This window comes from Salmo salar, chromosome 24 (genome assembly GCF_965601325.2).
Source record: "Salmo salar chromosome 24, fSalSal1, whole genome shotgun sequence".
NCBI lineage: Eukaryota > Metazoa > Chordata > Actinopteri > Salmoniformes > Salmonidae > Salmo > Salmo salar.
The window spans coordinates 37,697,808-37,725,000 of NC_138314.1; the positions used below are offsets into that span (position 1 = coordinate 37,697,808).

The 27,193-nt window shown below is 41.2% G+C and overlaps 2 protein-coding genes across 2 annotated transcripts in view; one reads left to right on the forward strand and one right to left on the reverse strand.

Moving 5' to 3' along the window:
- Positions 1-2,264: 2,264 nt before the first annotated feature.
- Positions 2,265-6,104, reverse strand: LOC106585811 (lysM and putative peptidoglycan-binding domain-containing protein 3). Its single transcript, XM_014172459.3, has 3 exons — positions 5,973-6,104; positions 3,506-3,777; positions 2,265-3,373 (listed from the first exon to the last, which is right to left on the reverse strand). The coding sequence occupies exons 2-3, from the start codon at positions 3,767-3,769 to the stop codon at positions 2,696-2,698; spliced, it is 942 nt and encodes a 313-aa protein (XP_014027934.1). The 5' UTR covers positions 3,770-3,777; positions 5,973-6,104; the 3' UTR covers positions 2,265-2,695.
- A 1,463-nt stretch (positions 6,105-7,567) lies between these two features.
- The window catches only part of LOC106585809 (adhesion G-protein coupled receptor V1), a 236,869-nt gene continuing 217,243 nt past the window's right edge, over positions 7,568-27,193 (forward strand). Inside the window, exon 1 of the mRNA XM_014172457.3 lies at positions 7,568-8,941. The gene's annotated coding sequence lies outside the window, so the exon portion shown is untranslated. The remainder of the gene's footprint in view (positions 8,942-27,193) is intronic.

Sequence of the window (27,193 nt, forward strand, 5' to 3'; positions counted from 1 at the left end):
GAACCATGAGTCGACTACCCAACATTAGGCCTCTGGCTGGGAAAGGCGGTGAGAGAGTGCATTAGCAGCAATAGTCAGTGTACAGTACGGTATGACATCATCCATTAAGACAATAGCATGAGGTGAGTTAATGGTACACTCAGAAACCGGAGCCATTTAATCATATTCTATCTGGAGACAGAGGCAGATCTAGGAGAGAATAATGCTTTACAAATCCCTGACCTGACTCAGCTTGAATTTAGAGCACATACTCTTCTGGGTTAAAATGGTGTATCCGTATCAAGTGCAGCCTTATTGCGCTTCTTGATATAGAAGGATAAGTCATTTATCTGGAGCTTTGAGTTGTCCAATGTCTCATATGCTCAATGTACTACAGAAGAAACGCATTTGAGATTTTCTGCAGATTTTTAAAGATGATTCAAAACGTGCTTGCTGACTTAATTGAGCATTTAGTGTCTGTGTCAGCATTTATAACCTTTACTGTTTCCATATCAAATGGATGTGGAAAGATACAAGGCAAGGTATCAAGAGGCAAAACATGTTGGCTGAGGAGAGGATACCAGGTAAATGGTCAATTTGGTCATCATCAGTTTGATTTCAATATAACATGTTTGGCATTAGACTGGCAGCTCTTTCCAAAAGAACTGATGCCTCAAAAGAAAAAAGTTGAACTTAAAACCGGGGACTTATTTTTTCATCAAACATCTTTTTCGTTTTTTTAACAATATGACATCATACTAATAGATATATTTCCAAGTAAACATAATATTAGCAAGTGCAAAGAAGTAACCCATAAACGTATCAAGCAAAGAAAAAGCAGATGTGCTCAGTAAATTTGATATGTCACTTTCATCACTTTTATTCTTATTTAAATGGACTGATTAAACAACCATTCTGTGGAAATGAGGGGTTGGGATTAGTTTGCACATTCAGATGTGTCATTCTCATAGCCTGATAACGTTGACTTGTATAATGACCTTCCCATAATGTGCAGTGTGTGTGAAAGCTGTTTGTCTGTCTGGATGAACTTACAATATGGCTATTTCTTCAGGAAGTTGAAAAGAATGATGCAAAACGAAATGAAGAGAAGGACAAAAATGACAAGAGGAAGAAATTGGAGGAGTTGGAAGAGGTAACGCTCCCCCTCATTGTAACAGAAAGCCCAATTTGATCTTATTCACCTTAGTAGTCAACTTCTATCACACAATGTATTGGATTTCAAATAGATACAAGTTGTTCGCCTGCACACTTCCATACAATTACTGCATTTGGTACTGAGGCATCTCAGTTTCTGGGGATGATAAATGGCATGTATTTGTAATGCTGGAAGATCACAATGTGAAATATGAGGCATTGGATAGCTACTTATGCATGCACATAATATTCACACACACCAATTAAGTTTAATGGAGAAATGCCCAGTTTAACAGTTACCTTTTTGTAGGAAAATGACATTGCCAGCTATTTTGAAGATGATGATTTTGGTGCAGTGATGACATGGATGAAGCCTCATATTTAACCTCCGACTGCATGTTAATGGATACTGGCTGAATGTCATTCTTCCAAATGTATGTTTTTCCTGAAAGTTATGGTTTATCTTTTACCAAATAGCCATTGGCTATATGACAAACACTGTCAGCAAGTTTACACATTTTGTTTGATGAAACGATAGGTACAATGAGAGAATCATCAAGACGTGTGTGGTGGAAGTGAGTTTGCATTAGAATAAGTAGATCTTTGTATAAACAAATGAGAATTATACAAAACAAAAACCAACATGAACACACAAGTCATAGCATCAATAATTTATTCAAAATATACTTTCTTTTCAGCCTGTAAGGCTGCATTTACAAGAGCAGCCCAATTCTGGAGTTTTTCCCACAAATTGGACCAATTAATGGGAAAAAAAATAATTGGGCTGCCTGTGTCTATGCAGCCTTAGTGTTCCACAGGTTGAAGGCACATACTGTTCATAACACTAGTGATGAGGAAAATAAACTACATCATAAACTGGGTGGTTTGAGCCCTGAATGCTGATTGGCTGAAAGCCGTAGTATATCAGACCGTATACCACGGGTATGACTAAACATGTATTTTTACTGCTATAATTACGTTGGCAACCAGTTTATAAATATAACATTTCACTGGAATATACCGAGCTAGTGTTGGGCAACATTGTGCATTTCCCGTTTCGTCACCCTTGCCCTTAGTAGAAATGAAGGTTGTGGGAATCTAAACATAGTTCTTCCCAGACAAGCAAAAATATCCAAAATGTTCAAGAACATTTGCATCACATTTTAGACTAACTTCAATACTGATATTGGAATAAGACTAATATTCCACAGATAAATTACTTATTTTAAGTGACAAGTGGCAGCAATCAGTACTGTTTTGACCAAGAACAAACCTCACTTCAAACAGTGTCATGGTGGAACTAGTCCCATCAGCTGACAAGAGGGACAGAATAAGCAGTTGGGTCCCGCTGTGCAAAAAAACTTGCTTTAAAAACATGTTTTAAAAACGTACATACTGCATGTCCACTGAAAGAATTCAACAGATTGTCCTCATTTTCCCCTCACCATAATTTCCCAATGGATTCTGTTCCCCATAAAGTAATTCTCAGAGAGCTTGGATAATCACTTTTTTCATAACTGTTCAGATACCTCCAGCTCCTTCAGTTTGTCTAAATCCCTCACTACGTTTTCTCTTTCTTAGGGCCTGGGTGGTCATCCACCTCATTGTGTCTCTGTGAGTTTGTTTTGGGTATGTTTCCAGCCTGAGGTCCTGAGTTGGGCTTTCCGTTGATTTCCACATGCTCAGGAATCTGGGCATGCTGCATGCCCTTAGGATTGGTCAACGGTGTGGTGGTGTGGTGGCTAACGTCCGCCTTCATCAGTACCTCATAATACAGCAGGTAGAACACTGGTGTGACGATTCCAACCACCACCATGATGGCCACCGCCGTCCACCACCTCATGCCCCAGTCCGCCCCATGGTAGGGGTCCTTCCTGAGGACAGGCTTGAAGTCAGGCTCCCCCAGTAGTAAGGGCTGCTGGAGGGTCAGGGAGGAGACCACCTCGTTCAGGCTGCTTCTGGAGGTGCCGGAGGACTTGACTAGCAGCTCGATGTCCTTGTCCTTCTCCTGCAGGAAGCTGCCCACGCTGTCTGTGGATGAGGAGGAGTCTGTGGAGATCTCTGTGGAGATAGGGGGCTGGGGGAAACGTCGGGGGCCTGTGGGGGAGGCAGATTTGAGAGGCGCGATGCTGTGGGTCTCTGTCAGCACACTGAAGCGTTTCACAGGGATCTTGATGGATCTCAGCGCAAAGAAGTCCTGCTCTGTCAACAGGTTGTTGGCCCTCTTGATGTCCGCCACCTACGGCACACAGACAAAACAAAGGATTTCACTTTACTTGTGTAGCAAAAAAAGTGGTGTGAAAAGTCAAAGCTGGTCTGTCTGTAAGGGCTTTGTCATTAGAGAGTAAGACAGGGCTTAGGGTTGACTTACTGAGCAGTGGTACTGCAGCGAGAAGCTATTCAGTGTGTCCCCTTCTTTGATGTCTCGGACCAGGTGGACAATGTCGTCCAACTTCTCCCTGGAGGTGCTCCTGCGCAGCCTGTCCCTGCCTCGGGAGCGCAGCTCGTAGCTCTCACCATCCTCCTCCGAGAGATCATTCTCAGAGCTGTTCCCAAATAGGTAGGCGTGTGCTCCATTGGCAGGCTGCACCGTCGTGGCCGACTGGAAACCATAGTGCGTGCTTCTCCCAGTCATTTTTCACTCTAAACAGAGGAGCAAGACATTGTAATTGAAAGTTATACAAGATTTAATGTATGGGGTTGAGGTCAAGTTTCACCTGTTTGATATTTCCCCAAAGGAAACTTCCAGATTTTCAAAGATGTACAGGGAACATTGGCATCACTGTCAACAGCTGTCAGTTCTTTCAACAAAGGAGTAAACCATGTTTGTCAGGTTTCAGCTTGTTTTGAAAGCTGCAGCTAGCCTACACATTACATTCAATATAGCATGCATTGGCACGTTTTGAAGCCTCTAGCATGTGAGGCGCAGAGCATTTAGTCCAACTCTTCCAGTTGAATGGATCTTCATAGGGGCGATTAAACTTAACTGACTAGCTAAAGTCCATCACTGCACCGGTCTTGTGCGTTCAACCAGTGATACTGACTGATAAGATATATGCCCCAGTGACTGCAATGTAATCAAGGTCCTTGTTTATATAATCTGTGGCTAGCTAATGTAGCAGTTTTTTTCCATTTGACATTCAGAGAGGAACGTCTGCTGCTGATGTAGGAGGACTAAATGTAACTCCATGGTGAAGAGACCAGACTTTGGAATCTAACTCGGAGTACATAGATTCGCCCAAGGTCAATACTTTGGTTTCCTTGTTGAGATTCAATTGGTACATGCACATTTGCACTTAATTGCCATTTTAGAGCAACATCAATAAGCAAACAGTCGGTGGTTGTATTTGATTAACGTTTATTGAAAAAGTATAGATTTCAGCAAACAAAGAAAGTCACGCAACTACAGAGGACAAACATTGGTACAATACGATAATTAAAGGCTTCAAGACTGGGTACATATCTGGCTGTGTTGGCAAAATCACTACATATCCCATCGAGCCAGGCGGGGAGAGGCTGCCTGTTGTCACAGTTCCAAGACCAGTCAGAATCGTCCAGCTAACCCGACACCAATGACGCCGGTGGACCTCAAAACTGAACTCGGATCTGCGTTAAGTAGCAATAATATCTTTCACCACAGTCGTCTCATGACAGATACTGTATCTCAAAACAGTCACAACTATTCAACAAAATAAAACAATTTTTACGTTTTTTTCTAAATAGCAAAGAAGTTTTGAAGTTGAGGGTACAGTATTTATGAAGTTTGGCAATGAGGACGAAAACTAGCGTATTTCTGCTAGCCAACTAGATTAACCAAGGGAACCCAGATCATGGCTAGAAGAGATCCAGCTTTTGTCAAATTAACGTCCGATTTGACTTTTCGTAGCAGGTTAGGAAAAGGGTTTAGAGTTAGCCAAAATGCACAACAACAAAAAAATATCCTTCTGGCATTATTTTGATAAAAGCTGGATCGATTCGTTTTCATTAAATACAAGTAATCTTGTATTGTATGTATTATGGATCCCCATTAGCTGCTTCGTTTGTCTCTGAATTGTTTAATCAAACGTTTCGCTGTCATCTCCTGATATCAGTGCATAAAAACTATTCCGTTTTCTGGTTGGGTCTAGCCATGACTTGAAACCCGGGGGAAATGAGCTCTGGCCTAGTGCGCGCACTATAGGCTAATTCAGGAGACTAGTTTTTAGATATCAGAAGCTGGCAGCGAAAAGTTTGATTTATTCCTTTGTCACCGAATTGTTTAATCAGAAGACCTATATTTAAGGAGAGTGAATCGATATACAATCCCGAAATCAGTTGTATCTGTCAATAGTAAAACAAAGTTTAAAATTATGCTTGCGTGAACCCTTAACATGGAATTAATAGTGAACTCGTTTCCTCACCACTGTAACTGTCATGCGAAAGAAGCAGACTAACGTAATTCACTTCCACTAATAACTTATGCCAATTTATACAGGAGCACGGAGATACCGCACTGGCTAATCGTAAACTAACACTATGCGGGCAAACAACTAGCAAGCTAGCGATTGTGTTCTCACGATAAAAACTAACGTTATCTACACCTGAAACGCAAGCAACCAATCACTTTGTAACCCAACTGATTGGGGCAGGTGCCAAATACATAACTAACGCTAAGATAGTTAGCTTGGCTGGCAACTAAAGGAGGGCTAGCTAACCTTTGCTAGCATCTCTACCCAGTTTTTTTTTTCAGTTAACGTGCCTTAGTTAGATAGCTATCTATAGTACATTGACGATTATTGTTGCGTGGAAAGGTTCGTGTTACATTTAGCGAATTAAAAAGTAATGAAGCACCAATATACCTGAAAACATGAGCAATGTTCTTCGACGACCTAAGCCATTTCCATTCTTCCTCTGGCTACTATCAAATACATAATTGGCTACTACTGTCGGAACAAACGAACGCCACCAGCGTGTCGTGAGCAACAATTGTGTAATCGGCAGTTAGCCTTAAAAATAAAAGTCCCCCATTGAAACTGATGCAATTGTATTTACTTATATTTAACCAGGCAAGTCAGTTAAGAACAAATTCTTATTTACAATGACGGCCTAACCTGCACGACACTGGGCCAATTGTGCGCCGCTCTATGGGACTCCCAATAATGGTCGGTTGTGATACAGCCTGGAATCAAACCAGGGTCAGTAGTGATACCTCTAGCACTGAGATGCAGTGCCTTAGACCGCTACGCTACTCGGTAACAAACGGATATAGTGAAAACATGCAACAATTGAACTAGATAATGTTAAACAAGGTTGGAATGTTACAATTATTAGTTCATTAAAAATCCTTTGAAATCACATTGTTGATGTACTTGAATTCAAAATTGCACTGGGGGCATAATTACAGTGCCTTCGTTTACATTTTAGTAGACACTCTTATCCAGAGCAACTTACAGTAGTGAGTGCATACATCTTTCATACTAGTCCCCAGTTGGAATCAAACCCACAACCTTGGCATTGCAAGCACCATGCTCTGCAAACTGAGTCACACAAATACTTCAGAAAGTGTTAATACCCTGTGACTTTTTCCACATTTTGTTGTGTTACGCCCTGTATTTAAAATGGATTAAATTGAGATGTTTTGTCACTGGCCTACACACAATACCCCATAATGTCAAAGTGGATTTATGTTTTTAGATAAAAAAAAATATATATATTAATAAAAATGTTGAGTCAATAAGTATTCAACCCCTATGTTATGGCAAGCCTTAATAAGGAGTAAACATATGCTTAACAAGTCACATAAGTTGCATTTACTCACTCTGTGTGCAATAATAGTGTCTAACATGGTTAACAGCATTGTAGTTACTCCACAATACTAACCTAATTGACAGAGTGAAAAAAGGAAGCCTGTACAGAATAAAAAAATATTCCAAAACATGCATCCTGTTTGCAACAAGGCACTAAGGCACTTCAGTCTGCTTTCCAACAGACACTGGGAGACAAATTCACCTTTCAGCAGGACAATAACCTAAAACACAAGGCCAAATATACAATGGATTTGCTTACCAAGATGACATTGAATGTTCCCGAGTGGCCTAGTTACAGTTTTGACTTAATCAGCTTGAAAATGGCTATCTAGCAATGATCAACAACCAACTCAAATGAGCTTGAAGAATACAAAATCTAAAATAATAATGTTCAAATATAGTACAATTCAGGTATGCAAAGCTCTTAGAAACTTACCCAGAAAGACTCACAACTGTAATCGCTGACAAAGGTGATTGCAACATGTATTGACTCAGGGTTGTGAATACTTATGTAAATTAGATATTTCTGTATTTCATTTTCAATACATTTGCTAAAAAAACCTTTTCGCTTTGTCATTATGGTGTATTGTATGTAGATGAATTCAGGCTGTACCACAACAAAAAGGGGTATGAATGCTTTCTAAAGGCACTGTATGTGCAATGTACAGCCAAACCTATGGATTGGGCATCCATGAAATGGGGTATCCGCCTACTCAGTGACACTCATAGAACACAACTGTGAAGAGTTACACAAATATTATCATCATAGCTCTTATTGCGGGACACTTAAAACGCTGTAAAATATGCACTATTTTTATCAGTCTGTGTCAGTTTCGATGGGGGACTATTATTTTGAAGGAAAACCGCCGTTTCCACTAATGTTGTTCACAGCGAACACGCCAGTAGTCCACGTCAACAGAATACTAACGCGATGACGTAAATGGCTAGGAACTCAAATTCTTGCACTGACCACTGGATGGCGCAAGTGCAGTTCCTTTATCAGAGGCCACATGGATAAGGGCCCTACAGAGGCCAAATGGCATAATTGAAAACTTTAATTGATAAGCCTATTATTTTTGCTGTAGTATTTCTTATCTATGGTATTTAAAATGTCATACAAATTAGCCTACTCAGAATAAATTAACAAGTGACTAAAATTGGAGTCTTGATAATCATTTTATAATGCGTGTCAATTGTGGTCTAGGCTATAAGAACAAATAAAATGTTATTGGTCACGTACACATATTTAGCAGATGTTATTCCAGGTGTAGCGAAATACTTGCGGCCGTAGCTCCAACAGTGCAGAAGTATTTAATAATACACAACAATACACACATCTAAACAACTAAGAACAACTAAGATGTTTCTTGGTGAATAGTTTAAAAAAAAACGAGACAAATAAAGCTACGCATCAGTATTGCGTAGCCTAATTTGACCCTTTTTCTTTATGGTGTGGTGATGAACTTCATGTTATTTTTATCATTCACCTACCTACCTCTACTAGCTACTAGGCCTATCTGAATAGCTGGGTGTAAGAACAACGGTTCGCTGGGTGGAGCTGCCCGCTGCTTCTGTCGGGCTCCCTGAGGCAAATGCTATTAGCAAATCTTGCCATTCCCTCGACAAGTCCACATAGTAGTTTTGTTTAGGCACGCATGAAGCTGAACGACATGGCTGTAGCTTCTTTCTCCCAGCGAACCCTCGAGCAGTCAGCTGGTTTGAAAAAACGTTATCTGGCTTTAGTCTACGTTTTATCCACATAGGAAATACCGTTAGTTTATTTCTCATAGTCCGCCCCGAGTGTGACGTGCTTTTTGTGTGGTTGTTCGCTGGGGGTAGAGACAGCTGTCAGGAACGCCCCAAGAATTGGAGTAGGCTACGAGTATCAAGATGCATTCATTGACCAAGAATATCATCTGAGAAAAACGTTCGGAGATTATTGATAGGAGTTATCGATGATATCCTCAACAATAGCGGTATTTCTAGAATTTTTCCTGGACTGATTACCAGCAAAGTGTCAGGTAAGTCTGCATACATTTAATAATTTATTGAACAGGTGTTTGAACACATTATAGAGCAAGTTTATTTGTGACAATCATTAGTCTAATAAAAAGTTTTTCCTACAGGATTGTTGGCTTGATACGCTTTTCATGCACCTTTCATTATTTTGGGCAATTCATTTTATAGAGTATTGCAGTGGCTCCAATTCATCCAGTTATGACAAAACATAGTTTTTTTGCCTAATAATAATCAGATATGTCAGAGGTATATGAAACTATAATAGGCTAATAAGTGGAGGTTTGGAGATATTTGTTGTGTGCCCCTCATCGTCCTCATCATGCAGAGGAATTGTTTAACACTAAACAAAATGAAAAATGATTGAGCCATTACTAATTTATTTTTGCACAGTGCCAAAAATCCCCTCGGAGTGGCTAATATATTTTTAAAAGCCTAAATATTGAATCAGTGAAATGACAAAATGAATGGCGGGGTAACCCATTGACTAGTGAGACAAACGCTTCCATGGTTACTCTCTGGCTCTTCAGTGTGGTCACTGTGCTTTGTGTGTTACCTCTCTTTTCCATTGAAATAAAACAACAATCAGCGGGAACCACCAGACATGGTGTGCATGAGCTGGGACCCGCTCGCTCATAAAGGCTGCATAGACTCATTTTACACTCAGTCATAATCTTGGCCCTTTTAGGGGTCCTAAGCGAGATTTGGTTGGGGTAAAAAACTTTAGTGGCCCTCTTCTTGACAGCGGAGATAAAAAATAAATAAAACAATTCTGCAATTCTACAGATTTTGCCATGGGGTGTAGAGAAAATGTTGCAGTTATAAAGCAAGATTTCTGCAATTCTACACATTTTGCCATGGGGCGGAGATTTCTACAATTTCTACTATTCTACCAACTTTGCCATCACTTATGCCATGTTAATGATATCTGAGTGAGAGTGACTAACAAAATTAATGTGGGCCCTCTGGAGCTTATGGCCCCTGGGCACGTGCCCATGTAACAGTTTTGCTTCCGTCCCTCTCCTCGCCCCTATCTGGGCTCAAACCAGAGACCCTCTGCACACATCAACAACTGCCTCCCCTGAAGCATTGTTACCCATCGCTCCACAAAAGCCACAGCCCTTGCAGAGCAAGGGAAACAACTACTTCAAGATCTCAGAGCGAGTGACGTCACTGATTTAATTGCTATTAGCACGCACCTCGCTAACTAGCTATTCATTTCACACCGGTCAACTTACCCCCCTTTTGACCTCCTACTTTTCCTCAGCAACTAGTGATCCGGGTCAACAAATAAAATAAAATAAAATAATGATAAAATGTTATTAGTCACATGTGCCATGCTTATTTACGAGCCCCTAACCAACAATGCAATTTAAAAAAATACAGATAAGAATAACAAATAAAAGTAACAAGTAATTAAAGAGCAGCAGTAAAACAACAATAGCGAGACTATATACAGGGGGGTACCGGTACAGAGTCAATGTGCGGGGGCACCGGTTAGTTGAGGTAATATGTACATGTATGTAGAGTTATTAAAGTGACTATGCATAGATGATAACAACAGAGAGTAGCAGTGGTGTAAAAGATGTGGGGGGGGGGGGGGGGGGGTGCAATGCAAATATTCTGGGTTGATTAGGTGTTCAGGGGTCTTATGGCTTGGGGGTAGAAGCTATTTAGAAGCCTCTTGGACCTAGACTTGGCACTCCGGTACCGCTTGCCATGCGGTAGCAGAGAGACCAGTCTATGACTTGGGTGGCTGAAGTCTTTGACAATTTTTAGGGCCTTCCTCTGACACCGCCTGGCATAGAGGGCCTGGATGGCAGGAAGCTTGGCCCCAGTGATGTACTGGGAAGTTCGCACTACCCTCTGTAGTGCCTTGCAGTCGGAGGCCGAGCAGTTGCCATACCAGGCAGTGATGCAACTAGTCAGAATGCTCTTGATGGTGCAGCTGTAGAACCTTTTGAGGATCTGAGGACACATGCCAAATCTTTTCAGTCTCCTGAGGGGGAATAGGTTTTGTCGTGCCCTCTTCACGACTGTCTTGGTGTGCTTGGACCATGTTAGTTTGTTGGTGATGTGGACGCCAAGGAACTTGAAGCTCTCAACCTGCTCCACTGCAGCCACGTCGATGAGAATGGGGGGGTGCTCGGTCCTCTTTTTCCTGTGGTCCACAATCATCTCATTTGTCTTGTTCACATTGAGGGAGAGGTTGTTGTCCTTGAACCACATGGCCATGTCTCTGACCTCCTCCCTATAGGCTGTCTTGTCATTGTCGGTGATCAGGCCTACCACTGTTGTGTCATCGGCAAATGTAATGATGGTGTTGGAGTCGTGCCTGGCCGTGCAGTCATGAGTGAACAGGGATTACAGGAGGGGACTGAGCACGCACCGCTGAGGGGCCCCTGTGTTGAGGATCAGTGTGGCGGATGTGTTGTTACCTACCCTTACCACCTGGGGGTGGCCCATCAGGAAGTCCAGGATCCAGTTGCAGAGGGAGGTGTTTAGTCCCAGGGTCCTTAGCTTATTGATGAGCTTTGAGGGCACTATGGTGTTGAACGCTGAGCTGTAGTCAATGAATAGCATTCTCACATAGGTGTTCCTTTTGTCCAGGTGGGAAAGGGCAGTGTGGAGTGCAATAGAGATTGCATAATCTGTGGATCTGTTGGGGCGGTATGTAAATTGGAGTGGGTCTTGGGTTTCTGGGATGATGGTGTTGATGTGAGCCATGACCAGCCTTTCAAAGTACTTCATGGCTACAGACATGAGTGATATGGGTTCGATTCCCACGGGCAGGGGCGAAAATCTGATATCCACTTTGGAGGGGACAATTACATGAAATTTTCTCAAGAGCAATTCCTGAGGGGGACACCAAAAGTAGTGCTGTAACACATAGCCTACATTGTAATATGGTAAATGTATATTGAGGAACCAAAGAAATAAGGTGTTTGCCGTACTCTTAACTACCGGTACCCAAAACTACACAACTAATCACAACAGCAATACCATTGCCTTTAACAAATCTTAGTTCAGTCACCTGTTTAAGTTGAGAGTGGGGGTATCCATGGCATTTTCCAATTATGTTCCTATTTTACAAGTCAAAAAAATTGAGAACCTTTCATAATGTTGCCAAACAAAGACTCAACAAACTTACCTGAGACTCCCTGTCTCTGCCAGTCTGTCCCTGCATATCTGTCCCCAACTCTGCTGTCTGTGTGCCATCTGTTGCCTGCTCTGCCTAATGACATCATTGTGAAACATTTCCATTAGAATTTCATTTCTTTCTTATGAACATTTTATCAACTAGTCTTTGAGATATTAGGCTACTAGGGTTCTTACTATGCGTTTTGGTGTATTGAAAAATACTCTGATGTCCGTCTTTTATTTTTCTGCCATTTTTCTACCTGGCTGGCTGGCTGGCTACACACACAGTGTGTAGGTTATTTACAGTAGGAGATGGGATTCTATCATCTTCAATCATTCTATTTGGGCTTCGATCTAAAAGGTAGCTAGCAAATGTGAAACGGATTAAAATGACAAGAGTTGACAGCTGTATGAGTTCACCATTTACACAACATATGCTGCAACCTTTTGTAATTTTAATAGTTTGTTTCATATTGGCTGGCTTCCAACAATAGCTGAATTTGCAAAGCTAGCGAGCACCAATTCAGTTTCAGTGGTGTTTGCTATAATCTTTGCTACCCGGGTTAAATAAAGGTGAAATAAAAGAAAGAAAGAAAAGTTCCCTTGCGACAATTTAGCTTTTGCAACGAGACCATTAAATATATTTAAGACAATGGTAGAAGAGAGTGTAGTTCTGTTCAGTTTGGACTTCAGTTTATCGCTAACCTTATCACAGGGACTTTGAAGCACTAACTTACATCATCTGCATGCTGATTCCATCTTTGACGACGCCACATAAATGGAATAGGTACTAGCTAGCTTAATAGTTAATATTTGCGCGCTAGCTCTGCATATTCAGCTAGTGTGTGTGTGCGCGATTGACTGGATGAACCTCACGGCAGTTACGTGCAAACTAAGGAACTGGCAGTGGATCAAACCATTGTGAGGCAAAGGGCGGGGGGGTCGCAATCTTTTGAAACTTAAAAACGCGCTATTAAGTGTCTATAATCAGCACAATTGCTTTCATTGCGTATTATTAATATTATTTAAATTACATAGTTATGTTTCAGTGATATATTGGGGGGGACAAATCATATTTTTCCCAGGATGGGGGGGTCGTGTCCCCCCGTCCCCCCCGGGATTTCCGCCCCTGCCCACGGGGGACCAGTACGGAAAAAAACTGGTGCTCTCATGCATGTTTCAGTGTTATTTGCCTCGAAGCAAGCATAGAAGTAGTTTAGCTCGTCTGGTAGGCTCGTGTCACCGGGCAGCTCTCAGCTGTGCTTCCCTTTGTAGTCTGTAATGGTTTGCAAGCCCTGCCACATCCAACGAGTGTCAGAGCCGGGTTAGTACGATTCGATCTTAGTCCTGTATTGATGCTTCTACGTCACACCTGTTTGATGGTTCGTCGGAGGGCGTAATGGGATTTCTTATAAGCTTCCGGGCTAGAGTCCCGCTCCTTGAAAGCGGCAGCTCTAGCCTTTAGCTCAGTGCGGATGTTGCCTGTAATCCATGGCTTCTGGTTGGGGTATGTACGTACGGTCACTATGGGGATGATGTCATCGATGCACTTATTGATGAAGCCAGTGACTGATGTGGTGTACTCCTCAATGCCATTGGAGGAATCCCGGAACATATTCCAGTCTGTGCTAGCAAAACAGTCCTATAGCTTAGCATCTGCTTCATCTGACCACTTTTTTTATTGATCTAGTCACTGGAGCTTCCTGCTTTAATTTTTGCTTGTAAGCAGGATAGAATTATGGTCAGATGTGCGCCCCAATACATGTCAGATATGCTTTTAAGTTATGTACCCAGTAGGTCCCTCAGGTCCTCTGGCACTGGCCTTTTAACTATCCCAAAGCCTAGGACCAAGGCATGGAGAGAGAACGTTTAGTTACTGTGCCCCCAGCCTCTGGAATAGCCTGCCAGAGACCCTGAGGGTGTCCAAAACGGTGGACATTTTTAATAGTGATCTTAAAACACACCTTTTTAGATTTGCCTTTCCTTAGGGTGCTTTTTAGTCATTCAGTTTTTATTCTTATTCTTTAGTTTTTTTTATCCTCTTATGTTTGTTGTGTATTAAATGTTTCCATTTTCATAGTTTTTATTCGTTTTTTTCCTGTGAAGCACATTTTGTTGCATTCCATGTCTGAAATGTGCTGTAAAATAAAGCTTGATTTGATTTGATTTGTATCCATTCAGCATACACCTGCTCCTTCTTCTTGGTTTAATAATGTTCCTTCTTCTTGGTTTAATAATGTTCCTTCTTCTTGGTTTAATAATGTTCCTTCTTGGTTTAATAATGTTCCTTCCTCTTGGTTTAATAATGTTCCTTCTTCTTGGTTTAATAATGTTCCTTCTTCTTGGTTTAATAATGTTCCTTCTTCTTGGTTTAATAATGCTTCTTCTTCTTGGTTTAATAATGCTCCTTCTTCTTGTTTTAATAATGCTCCTTCTTCTTGGTTTAATAATGCTCCTTCTTCTTGGTTTAATAATGCTTCTTCTTCTTGGTTTAATAATGCTCCTTCTTCTTGGTTTAATAATGCTCCTTCTTCTTGGTTTAATAATGCTTCTTCTTCTTGGTTTAATAATGCTCCTTCTTCTTGGTTTAATAATGCTCCTTCTTCTTGGTTTAATAATGCTCCTTCTTCTTGGTTTAATAATGCTTCTTCTTCTTGGTTTAATAATGCTTCTTCTTCTTGGTTTAATAATGTTCCTTCTTCTTGGTTTAATAATGTTCCTTCCTCTTGGTTTAATAATGTTCCTTCCTCTTGGTTTAATAATGCTTCCTTCCTCTTGGTTTAATAATGTTCCTTCCTCTTGGTTTAATAATGCTCCTTCTTCTTGGTTTAATAATGCTGCTTCTTCTTGGTTTAATAATGTTCATTCTTCTTGGTTTAATAATGTTCCTTCTTCTTGGTTTAATAATGCTTCTTCTTCTTGGTTTAATAATGTTCCTTCTTCTTGGTTTAATAATGCTTCTTCTTCTTGGTTTAATAATGCTCCTTCTTCTTGGTTTAATAATGCTTCTTCTTCTTGGTTTAATAATGCTCCTTCTTCTTGGTTTAATAATGCTGCTTCTTCTTGGTTTAATAATGTTCATTCTTCTTGGTTTAATAATGTTCCTTCTTCTTGGTTTAATAATGCTTCTTCTTCTTGGTTTAATAATGCTTCTTCTTCTTGGTTTAATAATGCTCCTTCTTCTTGGTTTAATAATGTTCCTTCCTCTTGGTTTAATAATGTTCCTTCCTCTTGGTTTAATAATGCTTCTTCTTCTTGGTTTAATAATGTTCCTTCCTCTTGGTTTAATAATGCTCCTTCTTCTTGGTTTAATAATGCTTCTTCTTCTTGGTTTAATAATGCTCCTTCTTCTTGGTTTAATAATGCTTCTTCTTCTTGGTTTAATAATGTTCCTTCCTCTTGGTTTAATAATGTTCCTTCCTCTTGGTTTAATAATGCTTCTTCTTCTTGGTTTAATAATGTTCCTTCCTCTTGGTTTAATAATGTTCCTTCCTCTTGGTTTAATAATGCTTCTTCTTCTTGGTTTAATAATGTTCCTTCCTCTTGGTTTAATAATGCTCCTTCTTCTTGGTTTAATAATGCTCCTTCCTCTTGGTTTAATAATGCTCCTTCTTCTTGGTTTAATAATGCTCCTTCTTCTTGGTTTAATAATGCTCCTTCTTCTTGGTTTAATAATGTTCCTTCCTCTTGGTTTAATAATGCTTCTTCTTCTTGGTTTAATAATGCTCCTTCTTCTTGGTTTAATAATGCTTCTTCTTCTTGGTTTAATAATGTTCCTTCCTCTTGGTTTAATAATGTTCCTTCCTCTTGGTTTAATAATGCTTCTTCTTCTTGGTTTAATAATGTTCCTTCCTCTTGGTTTAATAATGTTCCTTCCTCTTGGTTTAATAATGCTTCTTCTTCTTGGTTTAATAATGTTCCTTCCTCTTGGTTTAATAATGCTCCTTCTTCTTGGTTTAATAATGCTCCTTCCTCTTGGTTTAATAATGCTCATTCTTCTTGGTTTAATAATGCTCCTTCTTCTTGGTTTAATAATGCTCCTTCTTCTTGGTTTAATAATGTTCCTTCCTCTTGGTTTAATAATGCTTCTTCTTCTTGGTTTAATAATGTTCCTTCCTCTTGGTTTAATAATGCTCCTTCTTCTTGGTTTAATAATGCTCCTTCCTCTTGGTTTAATAATGCTCCTTCTTCTTGGTTTAATAATGCTCCTTCTTCTTGGTTTAATAATGCTCCTTCTTCTTGGTTTAATAATGCTCCTTCCTCTTGGTTTAATAATGCTTCTTCTTCTTGGTTTAATAATGCTTCTTCTTCTTGGTTTAATAATGCTTCTTCTTCTTGGTTTAATAATGCTCCTTCCTCTTGGTTTAATAATGCTTCTTCTTCTTGGTTTAATAATGCTTTGTCACGTCCTGGCCAGTATAAGGGTTAATTGTTATTGTAGTTTGGTCAGGACGTGGCAGAGGGTATTTGTTTTATGTGGTCCGGGGTGGTGTTTTGGTAAAAGGGTGTTTGATTTAGTATTTCCGGGTTTTTGGTTTATGGTCTATGTTTATGTATTTCTATGTGTAGTCTAGTAAGTGTGTTTCTATGTAGAGTTAATTGGGGTGGACTTCCAATTGAAGGCAGCTGTGTGGTGTTGCCTTTGATTGGAAGTCCTATATTAGTTGGGTGTGTTTGTCTGTGTGTTTGTGGGAGATTGTTCTGTGTTTAGCCTTGTGCCTTGCCAGACTGTCTGTATATCGTTCGTTCACTTGTTTTGTTATTTTGGTGTTCATTTTGGGAAGTTAATAAACCTCAAGATGAGCTTACACATACCTGCTGCGTTTTGGTCCTCCATTACCGACGAAAACCGTGACATGCTCCTTCTTCTTGGTTTAATAATGCTCCTTCTTCTTGGTTTAATAATGCTCCTTCCTCTTGGTTTAATAATGCTTCTTCTTCTTGGTTTAATAATGCTTCTTCTTCTTGGTTTAATAATGCTTCTTCTTCTTGGTTTAATAATGTTCCTTCCTCTTGGTTTAATAATGTTCCTTCCTCTTGGTTTAATAATGCTTCTTCTTCTTGGTTTAATAATGTTCCTTCTTCTTGGTTTAATAATGCTTCTTCTTCTTGGTTTAATAATGCTTCTTCTTCTTGGTTTAATAATGCTTCTTCTTCTTGGTTTAATAATGCTCCTTCTTGGTTTAATAATGCTTCTTCTTCTTGGTTTAATAATGCTCCTTCTTCTTGGTTTAATAATGCTCCTTCTTCTTGGTTTAATAATGTTCCTTCCTCTTGGTTTAATAATGTTCCTTCTTCTTGGTTTAATAATGCTTCTTCTTCTTGGTTTAATAATGTTCCTTCCTCTTGGTTTAATAATGCTCCTTCCTCTTGGTTTAATAATGCTCCTTCTTCTTGGTTTAATAATGCTTCTTCTTCTTGGTTTAATAATGTTCCTTCTTCTTGGTTTAATAATGCTTCTTCTTCTTGGTTTAATAATGCTTCTTCTTCTTGGTTTAATAATGCTTCTTCTTCTTGGTTTAATAATGCTCCTTCTTCTTGGTTTAATAATGTTCCTTCTTCTTGGTTTAATAATGCTTCTTCTTCTTGGTTTAATAATGTTCCTTCTTCTTGGTTTAATAATGCTTCTTCTTCTTGGTTTAATAATGCTTCTTCTTCTTGGTTTAATAATGCTTCTTCTTCTTGGTTTAATAATGCTCCTTCTTCTTGGTTTAATAATGCTCCTTCTTCTTGGTTTATTAATGCTCCTTCCTCTTGGTTTAATAATGCTTCTTCTTCTTGGTTTAATAATGTTCCTTCTTCTTGGTTTAATAATGCTCCTTCTTCTTGGTTTAATAATGTTCCTTCTTCTTGGTTTAATAATGTTCCTTCCTCTTGGTTTAATAATGTTCCTTCCTCTTGGTTTAATAATGTTCCTTCTTCTTGGTTTAATAATGCTCCTTCTTCTTGGTTTATTAATGCTCCTTCCTCTTGGTTTAATAATGCTTCTTCTTCTTGGTTTAATAATGTTCCTTCTTCTTGGTTTAATAATGTTCCTTCTTCTTGGTTTAATAATGTTCCTTCTTCTTGGTTTAATAATGCTTCTTCTTCTTGGTTTAATAATGCTTCTTCCTCTTGGTTTAATAATGCCTCTTCTCTATTAAGCCCTGTCTACCGGCCTTGGAACAGTAATGTTTTTTTCCGTCGTCAAGCAGACATTTGGAGGTTTCAGTGTTGAATCATTTGCACTTGCAGGCAGCAAACGAATGTTGTTTTCTCCCCTCTTATTTGAAACCAAAGCACTTGTATTAAGAGTGTTGAACCCCAGCGTCTGCGTCCATTTTCAGTAAAGCCACTTTCCACCATGTTTTGGGCAGACTTGGGTCTAATTTGTTGCCGTAGTTGCACACGGTGTCTTTTGTTGGTTTGGCTTCTTTGTTTGTTTGCTTTTATGTTATTGCCTGGGACGGCTTACAGCACAGCAGCCTGTGTGTGGATGTGAATGTGATTCACTGGGCGGAAGCTGTTTTACTGCCTGTCCTGCTCTGCCTCTGTAGCATCCCCTTAATGTCACAGCACACAAAGGGGACAGGGCCATAAACAGGCTGTCATTGATAAGGTGCTAGAGTGCCTCATGGTCAGACTGGGATGGATGTCTGCTGGAGAGAGGCCTCACAGGGCGAGGAATGATGGAGTACCTGCCTGGGTCAGGGTGACTCTAAGTTTATAAATGTTATTAATAAACACTAATAATGTGGTAATGAACATTAATACTATGGTAATAAACACTGTAATACTGTGGTAATAAACACTAATACTGTGGTTATAAACACTGTAATAATATAGTATAAACCCTGTAATACTGTGGTAATCAACACTAATACTGCGGTAATAAACACTACTACTGTGGTACTAAACACTAATACTGTGGTAAGATATACTGTGGTAATAAACACTAATACTGTGGTAATAAACACTAATACTGTGGTTATAAATACTGTAATACTGTGGTTATTAATACTGTGGTAATAAACACTACTACTGTGGTAATAAACACTACTACTGTGGTAATAAACACTACTACTGTGGTAATAAACACTACTACTGTGGTAATAAACACTACTACTGTGGTAATAAACACTACTACTGTGGTAATAAACACTTTAATACTGTCGTAATAAACACTAATACTTATACACCAATTCCTCTCTTCCACATGGTTACAGTAGACAGGGCCATGTAACACTAATCTCATGAAAGACAACAATGTAATGTAAATGCAATTTACATTATGAAGTAGAAATGTACAGTGTAGCCTATGGGCCTAGGCTAGCCAACTGTCTCAATGGCTGCCAGGCGTTCTGTGCAGTGACGTGATGTGCACTTGCAAACAGCTAACAGTCAGTAAAATATCTTCATAAAAAACACATGACATACGGTACCTGATAATGATAGGAAAAACGTCCATAAACAAATGCTGCCCTTATAGGCCATTACCTCTGTAAAGAACAAATTAACAACGAAAGGGGATATGAATAGCCATGCTAGCCCAATGACGACATGCACAGAGAAATGTACATTAACTAGCTAGCATGTACAGCATTCACAAATCAACAGATAAAAAGTTAATAAATGACAGAAAAGCATAGATATCACAATATACTGGTAGAAGACCATCATTTTACAATATCAGGCACTATATCAACTCAATATCTGTGCTTTTACATGTTATATTGATGAGACTTTTTATTGGGACAATTGTACAGTAACCTAACTCTTCCACATGGGTAGAGTAGAAAGGTAAGTGGTAATGTTTATGGGGGGGTGTGTAACATTAAAAATGACACTGACAACAATAAAAGGAATGTAAACTAATATCAGGCATGGGAACTATTCCGATTTTGTTACGTGTGTGCTGGTTGGTGGTGGGGTGCACCTCGAATATGTGATGTTTGGTTAATGTGGAAAAGCACAGCTGTGGGCAGACAGTATAATTAGGGCTCTGATTCCAATGAGGAAACAGTGAAGGGGCCGCGGGGTGAAACACACACACACACACACACACACAAACTCACACTCATTTATCAACTTCCTAAACGGACTCCAAACAAGACTGGAGAGTGGAATACTTGAACAAGCAGCAGTAGCTAAGGAGGGCCAAAAGAAAACGATTACTACTGATCCACTACCGATCTACTACTGATCCTCTACTGATTCTTTACTGATCTACTACTGATCCTCTACTGATACACTACTGATCTACTACTGATGCTCTACTGATCCACTACTGATCTACTACTGATCCTCCACTGATCTACTTCTGATTCTCTACTGATCTACTACTGATCCACTACTGATCTACTACTGATCCACTACTGATCCACTATTGATCCACTACTGATCCACTACTGATCCACTACTGATCTACTACTGATCTACTACTGATCCTCTACTGATTCTTTACTGATCTACTACTGATCCTCTACTGATCCACTACTGATCTACTACTGATCTACTACTGATCCACTACTGATCCACTATTGATCCACTACTGATCCACTATTGATCCACTACTGATCTACTAGTGATCTACTACTGATCCTCTACTGATCCTCCACTGATCTACTTCTGATTCTCTACTGATCTACTACTGATCCACTACTGATCTACTACTGATTCTCTACTGATTCTCTACTGATCTACTAATGATCCTCTACTGATCCTCTTCTGATCCACTGCTGATCCACTACTGATCCACTACTGATCCACTACTGATCCACTCGTGATCTACTACTGATCCTCCACTGATCTACTTCTGATTCTCTACTGATCGTCTACTGATCTACTACTGATCCTCTACTGATCCACTACTGATCTACTACTGAACCTCTACTGATCCACTACTGATCTACTACTGATCCACTACTGATCCTCTACTGATCCTCTACTGATCATCTACTGCTCTACTACTGATCCTCTACTGATCATCTACTGCTCTACTACTGATCCTCTACTGATTCTCTACTGATCTACTCTGATCCACTACTGATCCTCTACTGATCCTCTACTGATCATCTACTGATCCTCTACTGATCCTCCACTGATCCACTACTGATCCTCTACTGATCTACTACTGATCCACTACTGATCTACTACTGATTCTCTACTGATTCTCTACTGATCTACTAATGATCCTCTACTGATCCTCTTCTGATCCACTGCTGATCCACTACTGATCCACTACTGATCCACTACTGATCCACTCGTGATCTACTACTGATCCTCCACTGATCTACTTCTGATTCTCTACTGATCGTCTACTGATCTACTACTGATCCTCTACTGATCCACTACTGATCTACTACTGAACCTCTACTGATCCACTACTGATCTACTACTGATCCACTACTGATCCTCTACTGATCCTCTACTGATCATCTACTGCTCTACTACTGATCCTCTACTGATCATCTACTGCTCTACTACTGATCCTCTACTGATTCTCTACTGATCTACTCTGATCCACTACTGATCCTCTACTGATCCTCTACTGATCATCTACTGATCATCTACTGATCATCTACTGATCCACTACTGATCTACCGCTGATCCACTACTGATCCACTACTGATCCTCTACTGATCATCTTCTCCTCTACTACTGATCCACTACTGATCTATTACCGATCCACTACTGGTCCTCTACTGATCCTCTACTGATCCTCGACTGACCCTCTACTGATCCACTACTGATCTACTACTGAACCTCTACTGATCCACTACTGATCTACTACTGATCCACTACTGATCCTCTACTGATCCTCTACTGATCATCTACTGCTCTACTACTGATCCTCTACTGATCATCTACTGCTCTACTACTGATCCACTACTGATTCTCTACTGATCTACTAATGATCCTCTACTGATCCTCTTCTGATCCACTGCTGATCCACTACTGATCCACTACTGATCCACTACTGATCCACTCGTGATCTACTACTGATCCTCCACTGATCTACTTCTGATTCTCTACTGATCGTCTACTGATCTACTACTGATCCTCTACTGATCCACTACTGATCTACTACTGAACCTCTACTGATCCACTACTGATCTACTACTGATCCACTACTGATCCTCTACTGATCCTCTACTGATCATCTACTGCTCTACTACTGATCCTCTACTGATCATCTACTGCTCTACTACTGATCCTCTACTGATTCTCTACTGATCTACTCTGATCCACTACTGATCCTCTACTGATCCTCTACTGATCATCTACTGATCATCTACTGATCATCTACTGATCCACTACTGATCTACCGCTGATCCACTACTGATCCACTACTGATCCTCTACTGATCATCTTCTCCTCTACTACTGATCCACTACTGATCTATTACCGATCCACTACTGGTCCTCTACTGATCCTCTACTGATCCTCGACTGACCCTCTACTGATCCACTACTGATCTACTACTGAACCTCTACTGATCCACTACTGATCTACTACTGATCCACTACTGATCCTCTACTGATCCTCTACTGATCATCTACTGCTCTACTACTGATCCTCTACTGATCATCTACTGCTCTACTACTGATCCTCTACTGATCTACTCTGATCCACTACTGATCCTCTACTGATCCTCTACTGATCATCTACTGATCATCTACTGATCTACTACTGATCTACCGCTGATCCACTACTGATCCACTACTGATCCTCTACTGATCATCTACTGATCATCTACTGATCTACTACTGATCTACCGCTGATCCACTACTGATCCACTACTGATCCTCTACTGATCATCTTCTCCTCTACTACTGATCCACTACTGATCTATTACCGATCCACTACTGATCCACTACTGATCCTCTACTGATCATCTTCTCCTCTACTACTGATCCACTACTGATCTATTACCGATCCACTACTGATCCTCTACTGATCCTCTACTGATCCTCGACTGACCCTCTACTGATCCTCTACTGAACCTCTACTGATCTACTACTCATCGTCTACTGATCGTCTACTGATCTACTACTGATCCACTACTGATCCACTACTGATCCACTACTGATCCTCTACTGATCCTCTACTGATCCACTACTTATCTATTACTGATACTCTACTGATCCTCTACTGATCCTCTACTGAACCTCTACTGATCCTCTACTGATCCTCTACTGATTCTCTATTGATCCACTACTGATCTACTACTGATTCTCTACTAATCCACTACTGATCCACTACTGATCCTCTACTGATCCACTACTGATCCACTACTTATCTATTACTGATCCTCTACTGATCCTCTACTGATCCTCTACTGATCCTCTACTGATTCTCTACTGATCTACTACTGATTCTCTACTGATCTACTCTGATCCACTACTGATCCTCTACTGATCCTCTACTGATCATCTACTGCTCTACTACTGATCCTCTACTGATTCTTTACTGATCATCTACTGCTCTACTACTGATCCTCTACTGATTCTTTACTGATCATCTACTGCTCTACTACTGATCCTCTACTGATCTACTCTGATCCACTACTGATCCTCTACTGATCATCTACTGATCATCTACTGCTCTACTACTGATCCTCTACTGATTCTTTACTGATCATCTACTGCTCTACTACTGATCCTCTACTGATCTACTCTGATCCACTACTGATCCTCTACTGATCATCTACTGATCATCTACTGATCCACTACTGATTTACCGCTGATCCACTACTGATCCACTACTAATCCTCTACTGATCCTCTACTGATCCTCTACTGATCATCTTCTCCTCTACTACTGATCCACTACTGATCTATTTCCGATCCACTACTGATCCACTACTTATCTATTACTGATCCTCTACTGATCCTCTACTGATCCTCTACTGATCCTCTACTGATTCTCTACTGATCTACTACTGATTCTCTACTGATCTACTCTGATCCACTACTGATCCACTACTGATATACCTCTGATCCTCTACAGATCCTCTACTGATTCTCTACTGATCCACTACTGATCTTCTACTGCACTGAAGGAACTGAAGGTCATATGGTTTTAGTGCTAACTTTAGCCAGTTAATAGACTGGTATTGAGTGTCCCTATCGTCAAAAGTAAGAGAAATTATGGGAGACTTAGGTTATTTTTTTTTTTTTTATTTAACCTTTATTGAACTAGGCAAATCAGTTAAGAACAAATTCTTATTTAAAATGACAGCCTACCAAAAGGCAAAAGGCCTCTTGCGGGGACTGGGATTAAAAATTACAAATGTTAAAGCAGCAGAAACATGGTACAAACATTATTGGGCACAGACAACAGCACCAAGTGCAAGATGGTAGAGACAAGAAAACATCACACAAAGCAGCCACAACTGTCATTAAGACTGTGAGTCTTTGAATGAAGAGATTGATAAAACTGTCCAGTTTCAGTGTTTGTTGTTTGTTGCAGCTCGTTCCAGTCGCAAGCTGCAGCGAACTGAAAAGACGAGCGACCCAGGGATGTGTGTGCTGGCAGAACGGGTGCTGTATGTGGAGGATGAGGGGGGGGGGGGGGGGGAGTGAGGCCTAAGAGGGTTTTATAAATAAGCATCAAGCAGTGGGTCTTGCGTCAGGTACACAGAGATGACCAGTTTACAGAGGAGTATAGAGTGCAGTGATGTGTCCTATAAGGAGCGTTGGTGGCAAATCTGATGGCCGAATGGTAAAGAACATCTAGCCGCTCGAGAGCACCCTTACCTGCCGATCTATAAATTATGTCTCCGTAATCTAGCATGGGTAGGATGGTTATAGTTTGTCAGCTGGGGTGAAAGAGGAGGGATTACGATAGAGGAAACCAAGTCTAGATTTAACTTTAGCCTGCAGCTTTGATATGTGCTGAGAGAAGTACAGTGTACCATCTAGCCATACTCCCAAGTACTTGTATGAGGGCATCACCACACCACCACATGTTTTAAGTTGCACTTGTAAAGTCTAAAAGCTATTGACATCGCTTTGATAGAACGGCAGTGATCTCTTCTCCTCTCGACTTGATTGTAGCTCATTCACTGTTGAAGGAGCATATAGACTGTGTTCAGAGTCATTTTATCAACTCATGCTGACCATTAAGACACAGTATCATGTTTCAGTAACAGTTGACGTTAGAGCAGAGCGACAGGAAAGTGGCGTAACATCTTGAGCCTTCTGGGAAGGTTCCAACAATCCTGAGGTCTCTTTATTTTGCCTGACGGGCAGCGATTGTTATGCTACGGTTTCTGATGAGCGGATCGTTTGGTTACTACACCCCACTCTCAGCCATGACCTTCCTTTGAACTAAAATCCATTCCCTATACAAGCACAACAGCCACACACACACACACACACACACACACACACACACACACACACACACACACACACACACACACACACACACACACACACACACACACACACACACACACACACACACACACACACACACACACACACACACACACACACACACAAATTGTTCTGAGTTGTACTCTGAAGGGCCAAAGAAGAGACCACCCACAACTGTTTGCATCACATTTTCCTGGGGCAGACCGAATTTACCATGCCACAAGCCTATAAAACAGACAATATCGGTCATTTTCAATGTGTTTTGCAGTTTTGCAGTTGCTGCACTGCAGATATTATTTCAATGATACAAGCACATCAATGAAGCAAAATAAGTGTTTCAGCACTGTTGATCATACACCAGTGTTATCCCCCAATCCCCTAGTGTTATCCCCAATCCCCTAGTGTTATCCCCCAATCCCCTAGTGTTATCCCCCAATCCCCTAGTGTTATCCCCCAGTCCCCTAGTGTTATCCCCCAGTCCCCTAGTGTTATCCCCCAATCCCCTAGTGTTATCCCCCAATCCCCTAGTGTTATCCCCCAATCCCCTAGTGTTATCCCCCAATCCCCTGGTGTTATCCCCAATCCCCTAGTGTTATCCCCCAGTCCCCTAGTGTTATCCCCCAATCCCCTAGTGTTATCCCCCAGTCCCCTAGTGTTATCCCCCAGTCCCCTAGTGTTATCCCCCAATCCCCTAGTGTTATCCCCCAATCCCCTAGTGTTATCCCCCATGGACACAGTAGTAGGTCTCTCCATCTGGCTGTAAAAACCTGTGGGTTGTACCTCTTATCCTGGTCGGAGGGAGAGCTACGTGGAACACAACTCACTGTGCCCCCTTTTTCCTCTCCAAATTTACAGGGGTCGGGTGGAGTCACACACAGACTCCTGTTGGAGGGGGTCAAAGACACCTCACCTCATTAGACCCCAACCCACCCCACCCTGCTCCTTAACCCAGACCCCAACCCACCCTGCTCCTTAACCCAGACCACACCCCACCCCACCCTGCTCCTTAACCCAGACCACACCCCACCCCACCCTGCTCCTTAACCCAGACCCCAACCCGCCCCGCTCCTTAACCCAGACCCCACCCCACCCTGCTCCTTAACCCAGACCCCAACCCACCCTGCTCCTTAACCCAGACCCCAACCCACCCCTTCCCGCACCTTAACCCAGACCCCACCCCACCCTGCTCCTTAACCCAGACCCCACCCCACCCTGCCCTTAACCCAGACCCCACCCCACCCTGCTCCTTAACCCAGACCCCAACCCACCCCACCCTGCCCTTAACCCAGACTCCCCCTTCCTGCTCCTTAACCCAGACCCCAACCCACCCCACCCTGCTCCTTAACCCAGACCCCACCCCACCCTGCTCCTTAACCCAGACCCCAACCCACCCCACCTTGCTCCTTAACCCAGACCCCACCCCACCCTGCTCCTTAACCCAGACCCCACCCCACCCTGCTCCTTAACCCAGACCCCACCCCTTCCTGCTCCTTAACCCAGACCCCACCCCACCCTGCCCTTAACCCAGACTCCCCCTTCCTGCCCCTTAACCCAGACCCCAACCCACCCCACCTTGCTCCTTAACCCAGAAACCCCTCCTTCCTGCTCCTTAATCCACTATTGATGATATGCTTAAAGGTACCTCTGTGTGTGTGTGTGTGTGTGTGTGTGTGTGTGTGTGTGTGTGTGTGTGTGTGTGTGTGTGTGTGTGTGTGTGTGTGTGTGTGTGTGTGTGTGTGTGTGTGTGTGTGTG